This window comes from Thalassophryne amazonica, chromosome 3, assembly GCF_902500255.1.
Source record: "Thalassophryne amazonica chromosome 3, fThaAma1.1, whole genome shotgun sequence".
Classification (NCBI taxonomy): Eukaryota; Metazoa; Chordata; class Actinopteri; order Batrachoidiformes; family Batrachoididae; genus Thalassophryne; species Thalassophryne amazonica.
Window position 1 is genome coordinate 21,678,359 of NC_047105.1, and position 16,340 is coordinate 21,694,698.

At 41.4% G+C, this 16,340-nt stretch overlaps 1 protein-coding gene across 2 annotated transcripts in view; it reads left to right on the top strand.

Annotated features, from left to right (window-relative positions):
* The window catches only part of pcbp4 (poly(rC) binding protein 4), a 417,908-nt gene that overhangs the window by 348,446 nt on the left and 53,122 nt on the right, over positions 1–16,340 (top strand). For both annotated transcript variants that reach the window (XM_034165899.1, XM_034165900.1), the window contains 2 exons: positions 1,389–1,467; positions 4,997–5,049. In XM_034165899.1, the coding sequence (XP_034021790.1) occupies positions 1,389–1,467; positions 4,997–5,049 (132 nt within the window). The remainder of the gene's footprint in view (positions 1–1,388; positions 1,468–4,996; positions 5,050–16,340) is intronic.

A 16,340-nucleotide genomic window follows, 5' to 3' on the forward strand; every position in this document is an offset into this window, starting at 1 on the left:
CAAACCTATGATGTGTGGACCTCCTCTGAAATCCGAACATCCAATCAAACCCACCAAAACTCTTATCACAGTTACGATTGACACTCAAGACTCAGTTGAAGAATTTCTCTGGCTTTATTACATTGAACTACTTCAGATAAATGAAGCATAAGTTCACTGTATCATACTTTGTAAAACTCTTGTGAGAACAATATTTTTTTTAAGTGCACACCAAATGTGTTTTGTTTTTTGGCATATTGACCTCAGGAGGCCTGTTGGCTTTGGACTGTAAAGAACAAAGGTCAAAGTTAAAGGAGCGCCCTTTGTAAAAAAAAAAAAAAAAAAAAAAAAAAAAAAACCTTCTTTCTGAATTGGTTGATTGTCACCAATTGGTATGAATGTGTTTGGCCTGGTGAAGCCTACTGATTTTGGGGTCAAAAGGTCAGAGGTCAAACTCACTGATTTGTACATTGTAAAAGCCTTCTGCAGAAAAGCATCACTTGTCAATGATAAGTTTATCAACATTTTGACCCCGGGGCGCCGTGGGTTAGTGCAGATTATGCACTTATTTTATTATTTGTATAAATTCAGTTCCATTTATTTATTCAGCGTCACATCACCACATAAGTTGCCCAAAGGTGCTTCACAGAAGTAAGGTCTAACCTTACCCACCTCATGAGCAAGCACACTGGCCACAGTGATCAGGGAAAACTACCTCAGGCATTATGTTAGGAAGCAGATCAGACTCAGTGGGGTGACCATCTGCTTTGGCCATACTACCAATAACGAAGTAACAAATAAAATAAAGCACACCAAAGAGCTGTCACACATGCAAAAATACAAATGCTGCATTTCACCAACTGCACACATATGGTTTGTTGGTCATAACAAGACATCCAAATAATGAAAACCATAATATCAGTGAATAGACTGCAATTATTATGATCTGATTATATTTTTAACATGGTCTTAAATATTGTTGGGGTAATTTAAACATTATTACAAAATTTAAAATCAAGGATGTTCTTATTTATATGTTGATTGATTTTTAATGACATCTGAATGCCCCTATGCACTACCTTCACAGCCCACCAGGGGGCACGGCGCACACTTTGGGAAGCTCTCAAAAATACGTTTTGTCCCACACAGCTCACATGCCACTCTTGACTTTGTGGTGGTGCACGGGTGCAGACGGCACAAATGTTGATTTGCACTTCCCAAATTGCAGAAAAGTAATGAAATATCACGCATCATAATCAAAACACCGATCAAATCAACAACAGTACATCGTTACGGCGGGTTCTTCACAGAAAGTGCAAAGGAGCAACATATTACATGTGAGGAACATGCCACTGAATATTTATGTTGTTTGTAATCGGACGATGTATTTCTGTGATTTCTTCTCTCAGCTCGCGAAGCTCCACCAATTGTCGATGCAGCAACAGGGCCTCGCCACCATCAGCCAATCAGCTGCACCTGTTCTCTCGGGTATGCTCACACACACACAGTCCCATTCACATGCTTCCACCAACGTATGTGTGCACGAGGGTGCAGCAGTCGCTTTGTTATTCTATGCACATGTGACTTTGAAGTCACTTTCTGTTCACATCTCTTCACAATAATGCCGGCGTCTTGAAAAAGGAAAGTCGTTACCTTGAGTTGCATCATTCATCAAATCAAAAGCAGACGATCTGTTTGTGAAAATGCATTAATTCTCTCAGACGAATATTTGCTGTGGTAATTTCCTGAGTTCTTAAGTGCTTCAGCTCTTCATATTCAGGGTGTCAGCAAATCCTCCAACTATCTTCAAAACCATTAAACTCTTTTAAATAAGTCCTTAAATTGTAGGAAAATGTCAAAAATCTATCCTTTAATGGTTTCAAAAATGACAAAGATGTATTTGTTTTATTACGTTTCAGCTTGAAATGTCAGATAAAACTGTAGATTGTTTTTAATGTATGATCAGCACCATCACAGGCGTACACGCTTGCAATTGCCACGGCCTCTCTGTAATGACATTTGTATATTAGCAAGCTATCTTAAGAACACCTAATCTGATTTTGATCAAACTTGGCGTCTCCATTTGGCCTATGAATGGGAAGAAGTAATTTAATTATGTCCACCAAGGATTGAATTAAACCATCAGCCTTTATTTATGTATTTGTCTGTCTGATAGCAGGATTACATCAAAAGTACTACACAGATTTGTATGACATTTGCACCACAGATAGATATTAGGTCATAGAAGACTCCATTAAATTTTGAAGCGAAATCATTTCTTAAATTTTCACCATTTTTGAGGATCATCTCAGATCTGCTTGATGGATCTTGACAAAATTTAAATCACGTGTGTCTATTGTACAAAGGAAGATCCTGTTAGTGTTGGATGTTGGGAGTGATTTGGTTCTGCAGTAGAAACATATGACATCACCACGTCAAACCAAGATCAGGAAGACACTATTTCATTTCAGCTTCTGAATTAAATATCAGATTGCAACATCTTGATCAGTCGGACCATTCTGGATCATTATGCAATTATTGCATTGTGTTGTGGAATCTGGATCCAGGTAAAGTCTGGGTCACAATGGGAATCACATATGTTATTTTGAGTCTTCGTCCACCCTTGGTGGACATCAGAAATCTCCAGTTGCTCTTAATTTGGTTGTGATCGATCAGCGATCAACACCAGAAGTCAAGTCAAAATGTATGGCCCCATTCCATTATAAAGGAAAATGGAAAGAAGTTCAGATATGTGGCAGAGTGGCTTAGTGGTTAGCACTGCTGCCTCACAGCAAGAAGGTCATAGGATCACTTCTCCTCTGGTCCATTCAGTGTATGTTCAGATATTCCATTGTTAGTTAGCTTGATTGTTTAAAAGTCCATGTAACACAGGGGTGGGCATCGAGGGCCGAGACACTGCAGGTTTTCCATGCAACCATTCACCTCAGCAGGTGGGTTGCTGATGAGCTTCTCCTCTGAACATAAACACCTGGTTGTCAATGAAATCACCTGCTGAGACACCTGATCATTAATGAAATCACCTGCTGAGACACCTGATCATTAATGAAATCACCTGCTGAGGTGACTGGTTGCACGGAAAACCTGTCTCAGCCCTTTATGGCACACGATTGCCCACCCCTGATGTAACATCTAATCTACACATCTGACATTTTGAAATGTGGGTGTGGCCTCATCGTGCTTCCATACAGGTTTGTTTGTTTTTTTTAGTGTAGCAGACTTTTTTGAAGTCGTTCATTTCGCGTTTTTGTTAGCCGTTCTCAGCATGACTCAGCGACAGTTTTGTTAAAGTTGCTCCACTGTGCAACTAATTTTGTCAGACAGTTGAGACCATTTAAGTTCCATTAAATTTATTAACACAGATTCAAATCACAAGACAAGTTACGTCAAAGTGCTAATCCCGAGTCTAGACTCCAGCCCTTAACTCAGCCCATGAGCAAGTGACAGTGATTAAGAAAACCTTCCTGGTTTTATAAACATCAAAATGATGATGTTATGACTAAATGTATTTTGTGATCAGTAACTTTTCTGCACAGATGCACATTATACGTACCATGTCTCTGACAGGCTGCTTCAAATTTCGCAAGTCTGTTCTCAGCAGTTTTTAAAAAAAAAGGGGAAATAAAAAGAGGTATCATTAAAAACACGCCAGAGAGCAAATTATCATCTGAGGATATGGGTGGCTGATTATTCCATTATTTCGCTGGTTTAAAGTCATCAGTCACGGATGCACCTTCTAACCTGCACAGGTTCACACACTCGATTAGAGGCACAATCACAAACAATACAAGGAAGATCAAACGAAAGAAGTCTGAGATGAATCTTACACAAGTTCACACAAGCACTATGGAAATAGTTTGGAAAGTAGGTTTGTTTATTTATTTTTTATAAAACATTTTGCCTTCATGACTGTGTTGTTCTGAATATAAGACTCTGATTATAAGACCACACCCTTTTTCAAGGTATGTTTTTTGGAATATTGGAAAACATAATCTTTTTATGAAGAAAAACATTTTATTTGTAAATAATTCTGACAAAAAACACATTTTAAGGGCAGCTCCTCATTTCTTGTTTTTAACCATATACCAATTTACCTGCCAGTCTCTTGGATTGGCCATTTTTTTGGAACACGGTAAGCCCTGACTATTCACATTTTTAAGACTCTTTTTGGGCTCCCATTGTAGACTGTCACAGTGTATTTCTTGGCAGCTTGAAAGTTGCTTGATGGCTGTGTTGCATTTATCACGGTGAGATGAAAGTTTGCCTGATGCTGTGGAGTACTTCATCACAGCATTTTTATTCAGAAAAGTGCTGCGAGTGAGTTTTGTTTCTGTGACACCAGTAAACACAAGCTGGTGTTATTTACGTAGTACCCCTTAGTACTGCTGTGATACCAGGGGCTGTTCACGTGTTTCTCCATGTGGAAATGGAGTTGTGTTAAGGAAGGCATCTAGTGTGAAAACTTTACAAAAGTTTCATGCAGACTTCTACCATATCTACCAGTTTTCTTGAAGAAAAAGATTCCTCCAAGACCACTGTGCAAAAACAAACAAGGAGCAAAATGTATTTTGCATTATAAAGGCTGCATAGAAAACAGATATGAATAGTGAGATCAACACAAATGGAAAAATGGAAAATGCTTCATCTCAGAGAGCTTTGATGGTATGATTGTCTCTTGTGCTTTGACACTTCATATACAGATCCATTTCTTCACCAGAAAACCTTGCACTTGAGTCCGTCATCATAGCACTGAACAACATTCCAGCACACATGCTCTTAAATTAAATAATAGGAATCTGAATGGCTCCATTCATGTTGTAACAAAAACAATGATTACTTAAGAACCTAAATACAAAATTTTTTGCACTCGGCATCCGCCTTGAAATAACTTGAATATTTTTGTGATCTTTCTGTACATTTGGTAATTACAAGATACTTTTTTAAAGCAGGTTATTAGTAAATATTGTCTCACAGAATAATTTGTCTCTCTTTTTTCCAGGAGTTGAAGCCAGTTCCCAAACTACATCTCAGGAGCTCCTCATTCCAAACGATGTAAGCACATGGTGGTGGTGTGTGTGTGTGTGTGTGTGTGTGTGTGTGTGTGTGTGTGTGTGTGTGTGTGTGTGTGTGTGTGTGTGTGTGTGTGTGTGTGGTGGGGCGGGGTCCGACCCAGTCACACCCATGTGCTTCTAGGTTACACCACACTCATGTTGCACTTAGATAATTTTCACAGACAGCTGGAATGTGGTCAGCTGCTCTCTACTATTGTGCTGAGAGCGTGAATAGCCGCGCCTTTTCTAAGTGTCCAGCGAGTTCTGAGATGATGATGTAGGATTTGTAATGCAATTGAAAGGTAGCGCACAATGTTTTCTGGGTGTGCAAAGGCACATTTTCAGACGGACAGTGATGCAGCCAACTGTTCAATGTTGTGCTCAAGGGCGCATGGCCTTTGATGGGTGTGATGGTCCCTGCAGAGGTCAAAGCAGTGACCTGTTGTTGACAAGGCAGACATTCTGAGCACTCGGCCGCCACGTCAGCCATCTTCATTTCCTTCCATTTATCCATTGCAGAATGTCATTCCCTGTGTTCAGATGTCTACAGCCAGTGGTCAAAATGAAATCCTTAAAAAGGAAGCAACACCGTGTGAAAAAGAGCAAGATCCAAATGTTATCGACCTTCAGTGCCAAAACAAACACATTTATTCCTGTGCAGTCCTTACAGACCTTACAGCTGGTGTGGCTGCTGTTCAAACATCTTCAGAGAAGGAAAACAAACACATTCTTCTTAATTACAGGCTGAAAAATAAGCTGTAGACTTTTTTCGTCCTCTCCAAATATATTTATCAAGTCATGTCAGGTGTATCTGTGGCTCTTTTACCTTTTTTATGTAATTAATATGGCTGTAAAGAATGTATTTATTTCATTTATTTATTTCAGAAAATTTGAATTGTATTTCTCCAACATGGTTGCTACCTCAATTCAAAATTCATCTGACTCAAGAATTTAGTTCGACCAAATTCATGTATACCAGATCCAGTCTGGGAGCATTAGCACGTCACTGCATCCATCACACAACCACCCAGGCAATCAAACCCCCGGAAAGCAAACATCTGTCGGTGGGGTCCTGAACAGTCACACACCTGCGTACTGGATCACGCCCAGAGAAATGCACCACACAGCCAAAATGTCGTAGCCGATGCTCCTCATCGGAGCCACAAAACAGATATCATTAACTTGACACAAAGTCATTCCAGCAGCGCTCAAGGATACTCCCAAGAGACCTAGTACCAAAAACACTTAGTCCTCACCTTCAGTCACGAGTTAGCATCCAAGTGTCACAACAATACCATAAGATATGAACCTCCAGGAAGACTTGGACCTTCAGATCAGGTCAGGTCTGGGAGTATACGAGGGCTGTCAATAAAGTATAGGTCCTTTTTATTTTTTTCAAAAACTATATGGATTTCATTCATATGTTTTTATGTCAGACATGCTTGAACCCTCTTGCGCATGCGTGAGTTTTTCCACGCCTGTCGGTGACATCATTCGCCTGTGAGCACTCCTTGTGGGAGGAGTCGTCCAGCCCCTCGTCGGAATTCCTTTGTCTGAGAAGTTGCTGAGAGACTGGCGCTTTGTTTGATCAAAATTTTTTCTAAACCTGTGAGACACATCGAAGTGGACACGGTTCGAAAAATTAAGCTGGTTTTCGGTGAAAATTTTAACGGCTGATGAGAGATTTTGAGGTGATACTGTTGCTTTAAGGACTTCCCACGGAGTGGGACGTCGTGCAGCGCTCTCAGGCGCCGTCGTCAGTCTGTTTCAAGCTGAAAACCTCCACATTTCAGGCTCTATTGATCCAGGACGTCGTGAGAGAACAGAGAAGTTTCAGAAGAAGTCGGTTTCAGCATTTTATCCGGATATTCCACTGTTAAAGGAGATTTTTTTAATGAAGATGTGCGGACGGGTCCGCGCGTCGGGACGCAGCCGGCGCGGTGTGGCGGCACAGGAAAAACACCTCCGTGTTGATAACCATTTGTAAAATCCAGGCGGCTTTTGATGGCTTTCAGTGGAGTGAGTATATGAGAAATTGTTTAACAGCTGGACATGTTCCAACTTGTCCTTAAGGCTTCCAACGGAGGTGTTTTTCCTGTGGCGGAGCGTCGCAGTGGAATATCCAGATAAAATGCTGAAACCGACTTCTTCTGAAACTTCTGTGTTCTCTCACGACGTCCTGGATCAATAGAGCCTGAAATGTGGAGGTTTTCAGCTTGAAACAGGCTGACGACGGCGCCTGAGAGCGCTGCGCGACGTCTCACACCGTGGGAAGTCCTTAAAGCGAAAGTATCACCTCAAAATCTCTCATCAGCCGTTAAAATTTTCACCGAAAACCAGCTTAATTTTTCGAACCGTGTCCACTTCGATGTGTCTCACAGGTTTAGAAAACATTTTGATCAAACAAAGCGCCAGTCTCTCAGCAACTTCTCAGACAAAGGAATTCTGACGAGGGGCTGGACGACTCCTCCCACAAGGAGTGCTCACAGGCGAATGACGTCACCGACAGGCGTGGAAAAACGCATGCATGCGCACGAGGGTTCAAGCATGTCTGACGTAAAAACATATGAATGAAATCCATATAGTTTTTGAAAACCTATACTTTATTGACAGGCCTCGTATGCTGGAGCCACATCCACCACCCCACGGTACCACCTTGGGTCATGGATGGACAACCACCTTGGCAGACAACCAGTCCGTCCCCACCTCTTGGACTTTCTTCCTTCTGCAAAGGTACCAGAGTGGCCAAACATGTCCAGCAACCTCATGAACCCACAAACTCCTCACAGGGACCTCTTGATCTCAGAGGCGTACTGAAGCATATTTGGATGTGCAGTGATTCAAAACCACCTCATGACACATGAAAGTGTTCTGATAATATTTAAATCTCTCTCGTCTAATAAAGAGAAGCTTTGGAAACTTTTTGTGCTGTTAGCTTCCTCATATTTTGGCTATATACTTTCACAGTGCAGTTTCATTCTTAAACATATTCAAGAAGTGAAATACCTTCTTTGCACGACGTTCCTTGAATGTGGCTCACGGGGCCAAACTCCTCACTGCAATTGGCACTACACTGTCCGTGTTTACGCGTGCCTCGGCCGTGCCCTCTGACTAATAGCCGATGGGTAAAATGATGTCAGTAACACTGCTCGTTTTGAGACCATACTTTCTAAAAATGTTCAACCTGGCTGGTGGTATGTAGGCCAAGCTAACTGCTAGCCATGGCTCTATTTTACAACTTGAGCAAGCACCCAATTTCTTGCTGGGATGATGAATTATGTAGTTTGTTCACCTGAACACACCCAAAACTCAATAAAAAGCATCAGAGGGCTGCTGCATACCCTGTGCCCTCTACACACCACAATATAAATGTACAAGTAAATATAGTGGCACTGTAATGGTGTTTTCAACGATGTATAACATGACTACTGTGTGACAGAAAACTAATACCCTGCTTCGCCAGTGCACAGGGTAAAAAGAGACTTATAGCCATCAAGTATGCGTCAATGGATGACGTGACCTCCAACCTCAACCCGTGAGGTACAACCTCATCGGGTTGGGGTCAGTGCAGCCCTTCATGCTGTCGCCTTCAGTAAGCCGTATTTGCAGGTCTAACCAGATGGCGGGATGTAGCAAACCACCAGCGTTTGCTACTTTTACTCATGTTGACATTGAAAATATTACTGCTTCATTTTCCAGACAGCTGGCAGCAGAAACAAACCAAACATGTTTGACAGCAAGTTGAAGATCATGACAGTTTAATGAAAAACAAGAACAGGGGGTGTAGCTGCAGCTCGGTGACAAGATGTACATGATGCTGGGTAGAACAAATTCAGGAGGCCATCGACGGTGCCGTCAGCGAGTGTGTTTGTCTGGTTTTCGCCTCTCTGTCTCACTTGACTCTGTCACTCCATCTTCTCTACTTTGTCTCCCTCCATCCATCCATCCATCCATCCATCAGAGACGGATAGTGATTCAGTCTGTCACAGACCGGTCGCTCTTTCCGAGAGTCAAAACACAGCAAGTTAAACACGGCGGCCGGCTGCCAGTCTGACAGCAGCGCGTCGAGAGGACAAACACGCCCACACCAGTGCTCTTCTTGTGACGTCACCCTCACTTAGACAAGCATGGGTGCATTCATTGAGGAGTGTGCAGGTCATTTGCATGTAACAAGGTAGCTCAGTGGATTAGACTTTTGCCTCACAGGAAGAAGGTCTAGGATTCGATTCCACCGGTTCCTCCCTCTGTGGAGTTTGCATGTTCTCCCCATGTCTGCGTGGGTTTCTACAGGGTACTCCGTTTCCTCCAGTCATCAAAAACATGCTAATTGGGGTCTGATCGCTGCACTGCCCTTTGTATCTCTATGAGAGGGCGACCCCTCCTGGGTGCCGTCATGTTACCCCGCTGTATTCATACAGTAGCTCAGAAGGACATAATTATTCTGTCTTTCATATTTTGTAGCACAGCCAGAAGACTGAAGAAAAAAATAAGAGGAATCAGCTGTTGCTCCCCTAAAATGCTCTCTGTTGGTTGCCCGTGCTGACGAACAAGTTAGAAAACCCTCGTATTTGTGGGATGGAGGATCAGACATATAGCTTATTAGAAAAGAAGGTCAGCGAGCATGAATCCAAGATGAAAACATGAAGGGAAATCAAATTGTGGATAATGAGGTTATAACGCAATCTGCAACCTCACCACTAGATGACACTAACTCCTACACACTGTAGCTTTAAACAGCAAGAACAAAAGAGCATCAGTTTTAAACTTTCGTTGAAAGAAACTGCACAGTTTGTGAACAGTGGCATGAGGGATGGATCTATCCAGCCAAAAAGAAAAAAGTGAAAAGAGAAAAGATGTGAAGAAAAATTTATGAAATAAAAAAGAACAGAAAGAAAAAGGTTTTAAAAAGAAAAAGAAAAAATAAAATGAAAATTAAGTTTGAAGAGTTTGATGTTTGCCACAGTTTCTTATCTTCCACTGACAAAAAGCCGAACATGTCTCACTGTGTTCAACAATATGAAATAATGTTTACACTCTTTAATCTGTCCATAGACATAGGATAAACGTCTATGATCTGCATGATATTATTATAGATTAAAGTGTTTTTGGAGATTCCTGGCCAATCATTCAAAACATGGTTTGCAACAACAAATTTATATTTTACTTTGCAAATTTTTTTTACCTCCTTCAACAAAGTTGGAGGTTTTCACACTGTTTATCGTTTTGTGAATAGCCTGTAACCCACAATTTTTCATATATGCTAATGAAATTATTACAGAGGATTCATATCCTGATAGGCAATAACTGATTCAGTTTTTGAGGTCATAGATCAGAGGCTAAAGTCAAGAAAAATTGGGGAAAATATGAAAAATCCCTTTCCTTTAACATTGAACAAATATTCTAAAATGTAAAACTCTGTCAGAAAAGCTCAAATTTCTTTTTCTATTTGAGAGTGTTATGCAGAATGGTGTCCTTGATCAACTGACAAAGTTTGAGATCCAGATCTGATCCAAATTGCAGATTTTGTGGCCATTTAAATTTAACATTGAAAACCCCACTGAATGTATATTTTAGATTATATCTAAAATCAAACATGCCTCAATCACTCTCATATTTAAAAGTGAGGTGCAGACTGGCACTCAGTATTACCTGACAAAGTTTGATCTGGATCTGATCAGGATTGTGGATTTTGTGGACATTGGAATTTAATATTGAAAAGCCCATTTGGTGTACATGTTGCATTATATCTCAATCAAAAATGGCTCAGTCACTCTCATTTTTTCTGTTATGGATTTACCTACACCACCAAAATTGGATGGAGGTTCCAATTTTATGCCTATTTGTCTTCCAGTTATCAGTCGGAAACCAAGTGCCAAAAAGCAATGACAAATTGTGCATAGTAGAGATAACCAACGTTCCATGAAAATTGTCTGAAAAAGAATTCGGAAACTGAAAAAAAAAAATTCGGAAACTGAAAAAAAAAACCTGACAACACCACACAAAACGTTGATTCAAGTGCATGAACTAAATACATACTCCTGACATTTGATCACATCTAATTTAGACAAAGAGATTGAGATTGAGACAGACAAAGAGATCAGTGAGAATATTCGGCTGTCATAAATGAGCAGATGTTGCTGTTAAACAGACCACCTCACCAAAACTTCCTGGATCCACCTCTGGGTTCTAAAAGAACAAAGCTATTATTGCGTTGATGTCCACTCCTGTATGTTAACGTGTTCTTCATAAAGACAGCAAACCCAAAAATACTCCAAATCCCAGCAGTTCTGTTGAATTTGTGTTGAATCTGATCTCTTTCTCATCAGTTTGCTGTTGAACTCTGGCGAAAGTGCTGCGTTTGTGTTCGGTTCATGTTTCTTTGAGTGGCACCGTTTGTATGACCAGCATCCAACACAAAGACGGTCCAGAGGATGAGGTCGTGTTTTCTCTGTGCCAGCAGCATCTCTGCAGACCGTCCATCCGCGTCTGCACTTTTAAATCAGTCACATAGTCCTACAGACTCAGCAGACGACCCCGTGCACGCACATCTGGTCTCAGAACAGCAGACACAATCGTGTCAAACAGAGCGAGGCTAAACACCTTTAGCGTGTACACGGCTGATATGGTTGTGTGTTTTGTGCGTTCGCCGTGCGTAACGGCTTGATGAGCTCCCGCTCTCTTTCTCTCACTCTTTCCCTTCAATAAACCTTTCTAAATTAACAGGGGCAGCAGGGAGTCGACCAAAAATAGCCGTTGGTCCATCCTCTTCCCCCCCCAATGACTTCAGCTGCAAGCTGACTTAATCCAGCAGCACATTCATAACGCGCTGAGTGTAATCCTGCACAAACCTCAGCTCTCCAAAGCAAAAAACTAAAGCTTTTCTCCCCAGCTGAGTGTTATAACCAAGCTTTAGCCACGTTTAGGGTCTAATGTCGCAAACGATACCGAGGATGGACATCATGCTGCGTATCTTTCTTCATCTCCTCTCTCCAGCTGTGGATCTTTGAGATCCACCCAATGTTTTGCGGACGTAGTGGAAACGAGGCTGAGCGTGACGAGCTTTTACTGTCCTACAAGTACCAGCAACAAATGCCGTCCCTGCTAAGAGATGCAGGTGGTATATCTGAGGTCAACAATCATCAATATCCAGTCTTCTTTTATCGTTTCATCTTTTCCCATGTATCCACACTCCTGCTCCTCCTCCCCACTCAGCCCCTTTTCTATGAGTATTTCCCCGACTTGATCAACCACCTCCACTCATTTCTTTCCCTCTTTGTCTTTCCTTGTACTTCCTTTGTCATCACTCTTTTAGCAGCACGTTCATATGACTGAATAGACGTCTCATTTATGATGCATCAAACTTCCTTCACTGCCCGTGTCTGAGACCCACCATTCCTGACCTTACCAAGGTAGCAGTTGATCATGTGCCACTGCCATACATCGCCACAACAACCGCAGAAGTGCAAAATGTTCTGGAAAGCAACCGCCTAGATGGATAACTGGTCCATCGCCACTTTTCAAAAGTCCTGATGTATCTCCTGGAGCCAGGTGGAATGTGGGCATCACCTTGGTCTGCAACAATTGCTGAGATGGTCAACACTGATGCACCTACATGGTGGATCCCGCCCAGAGAAGAGTGTCACGTGGCCAAATAGTTCATGGACCAAGCAGGTTGTTGGTACCACTTAAGGGGACTAAATGACACTTACAATCCAGCCACAGTAAACAACAACCTGCACAAATGTAAGATGGCCACACTGTGGTGGCAGCTATAGCCAGGTGGGGGTCAATAAAGGATTACACATGGGTGAACATTTAAAAATGTTCCAGTCATATTCAAATGTATACCACATTATTTGTTTGACCAAAAAAAATTCTGAAAAGCTGTAGTTTGTACCATCTATGACTGGTGACAAAGATCAGCTTCAGTTTGTACAAGGGTCAAAGGTTGCTCCAGTTTTGGTTATAAAAAAGTGATGCAAATTGTTGGTTGAGCTAACAGGGTTCAAAAAAGGAACCATCTGTTCTTAGTTATCACATTACAGAGCAACATATATCACAGAATCCAAAGGATGTCAACCTTGTTTGACCATTACTTTGGAGACCAAGCATTTAACATGTGTGCCCCGTGGCCGCTATGGTAGCCATGAAGGCCCAACCCTGAAGACGAGATGGATAACAGCAAACTGGTGAAACAAGAAGTCCTCAACAGTGGATCAGGTGGAGGAGGTGATGGGTCGTAACCCAACAGCTGTGAAGATGGATGAAGGCTGCAGCAGGTCCTCAGATCGCCTGGGATTTCCCAGTCATTGGATCAGACTAAGGATCTGTTAGGACCCTGTGTTTGTCACCATGCAACAACATTCCCACTTTAAACAAACCCACCCACAGGCATCTCTGGATCTGCAACTGGATCTTGAATTCCCCCATCCTATCCAGGAATCAACCAAATGGTAAATGGACTGCATTTATATAGTGCTTTTCTATCGGCATCAGACGCTCAAAGCGCTTTACAATAATGCCTCACATTCACTCCGATGTCAGGGTGAATTAAATAATAGAAATAATCTTCTTTGCCACTGATGGATTGCCACGACGATACTTCCATTTATTTATCCTGTTAACTCAACAAACATTTTGCATTATGGTTCACCAAAATTGGAGCAACGTTAACTTTTGACCCCTGTGCAAACTAAAATTTATCTTTGTCACCATTTTACTGTTTTTACCCCATAACTCCAGAACATTCAGTCATAGACAGTTTGAACTATATTTCTGGAATTTCTTTGGACCAATAATGTGGTATAATTTCTACAGGATTGGGGCATTTTTGAATGTTAACCTCTGTGTAATCCCTCATTGACACCTATCTTGCTATAGCTACCTCACTGGGATGGCCAGTATACATTTTTATGTTGGCCATGGTACACTTCAGTCCCCTAAAATTGTAGTGATCAGGTCAAAGTTGGCTTCGGACTCATGGAGTAAAAAATGTCATCGCTGATGTTCCCTCTCCTGCACAGGTCACTTCTGTCGATCAACCTTATGACTCCATAAGCTCTTCACAGGCGTCTCTCAACCTACAAAGCTGATAACTCACAGAGATGAATGTTACTGATTTTATGTCTTCCAAAGCCCTTCTTCATATTTTTGGCTTCCTGTGTAGCTCCTCCCTTCTGGTGTTGCACAGCCCATTATCACCTGCAACCAACGTGACCCTCAATCTCAAAAGTCACCACATCCATACACAGAGCAACAAGAACTTAAAAATGATCCACTTGATCTGGAAACTGCACCGTTGCTCTGAAACTGCTTTGAACTTGGCTCCTTGCTGCCTCAAAGTTGTCCTGAATCATCCTTAGATACTTCTTTGGTGTTCCTTTCTCCCTTTGGCATGTTTTGCCATATCTTTAAGCCACGTCTGGAACCTGTTTTGAAAAACTGAAACCAGTTCTTCATGCACAGTGCACATCTTCAAAGGCATCAACCCAAAAGATGTCCTTCACAAACCCCAAATAGAAAGTGTCCTTCAGCTTTATGTCAGAATTCAATTCAGTTCAGCCCTTATTGTCATTGTATGCTGGATCCAAGGAAATGGCAGAAAAGTTCATACTAAGCATTTATGTTCAAATCTGTGCTGTTTTTTCCATAAAAAGTGTTGTTTGCTTAAATGTTAAATGCATGGTTGAACTCACCTGCAACAAAACACCAGAGCACGTTTATAATGACGAGCATATTTAAAACATAAGGTCTGTCACCACATAGTTAACTACAGGGATATTGTAGTGGGCTAATTGTGTCATCACATGTTTGATTATAGTTTAAATAAAGTCAGTGTGATGATGTGTTTGCTGGTTACGGTTGGTGGAAGGCGGCTGATTGACGCGGGTTGTTTACGAGGTCAAACTGCGGCTAAAGGTGGATTTCACACAAATGGTCGTGACCTGGTTGTTGTCAGCTGGCACTTTGTCTTCTCTCTGCTGGTGTCATTATAGCTGCCCCGGCACACACACACACACACACTCACTCGTGAATTATCATGGTCTCTTCCACAAATAGCCCCTATAGCACATTGGTGCATGTTGGTCAAACGACTTTTAGGGAAAGGAATGTTTGTGCTGCCGAATGAGAATGCTGCATTCAAGGACAGCAAATGTTAGACGCAAAAACAAGATGAGGAAATTGTTCTCTGGCTATACAATCGACTCGACCTGACAATATCCCCCTCTGCTGGTCTTCTGGCATCCAGGGCACCATTAAAACAAATGTCATGACTGAGTGTTTTTAACTGTTTTCTTGTGTCTGCTGAAGATTGTATAATTGCAAAATTGTAAGATTTTTGACTTCAAAATTTGGGATAGTTTTTGGAGCTGCCTTAAGTTCAAATGGACCCAAATACCAGCTCTCCAAAAGATTTTCTCAAATTGCTTCCATTACCTTTGGAGATACAGTGCATCAAACAAATGGGCATGATCACACAACCTTCATCATCCTCCTCCTCTGGAGGTATCATGGTTCCTTATCCTTCCATTACTAGAGGAGGGTGACCATGGAATCGGAAGCTGGCGAGTCCTCAAAGAACACGTGCAAGGAACAAATGTCATAAAAAGTTACTGTGCTGTGATGAGGTGTGTGTCCTTCAGCAAGATTTCTGTATAACACAGTGCTGAAAAATTATAAAACAGATTTTTTTTTTTTTTAACTGTCCAGGGTTGAAATATAAACTGAATATTTGAATATAATGTCTAGTTAAAAGGGTGGCATGGTGTGAGATACAGTATTCTTCCAATTTTCATGAAACTTGGTGGAAAAGGGGGCATGGCTTTGGCTTGCCTTTTAATTTAATTATCGTACTATTTGTTGTAACTCTATGAAGGCAGTTAAATTTTGCTCAGTATTTCTGTCCAGTAAATATGTTTATCCCAATCTCAGTTAAATAAATCATATTGTCCAGATGTTCTTTGTTTGATTGGGTCTACCAATATTTATTGGATGGAAATCATGCACATAATTTAATTGAGTTGATCCAGAGAGTAATTTTTAAGCAGTTTCTACCAAAATACCTAAAAATTTTTCCTTTTCACTACTTGATGAAGGAATCACTGACTTTATTCCAGATGGCAAGAAACTTTTTTAACATTTTGGGAACACAAGTTTGCTTCGATTCGAGACATTCTCAACCAATACACTCACTCACACTCACCAGGTCATGGGGGGCAACAGCTCCAGCAGGGGACACCAAACCTCCCCTTCCCAATACAATACAATACAACCAATACAATCAAGACTAAA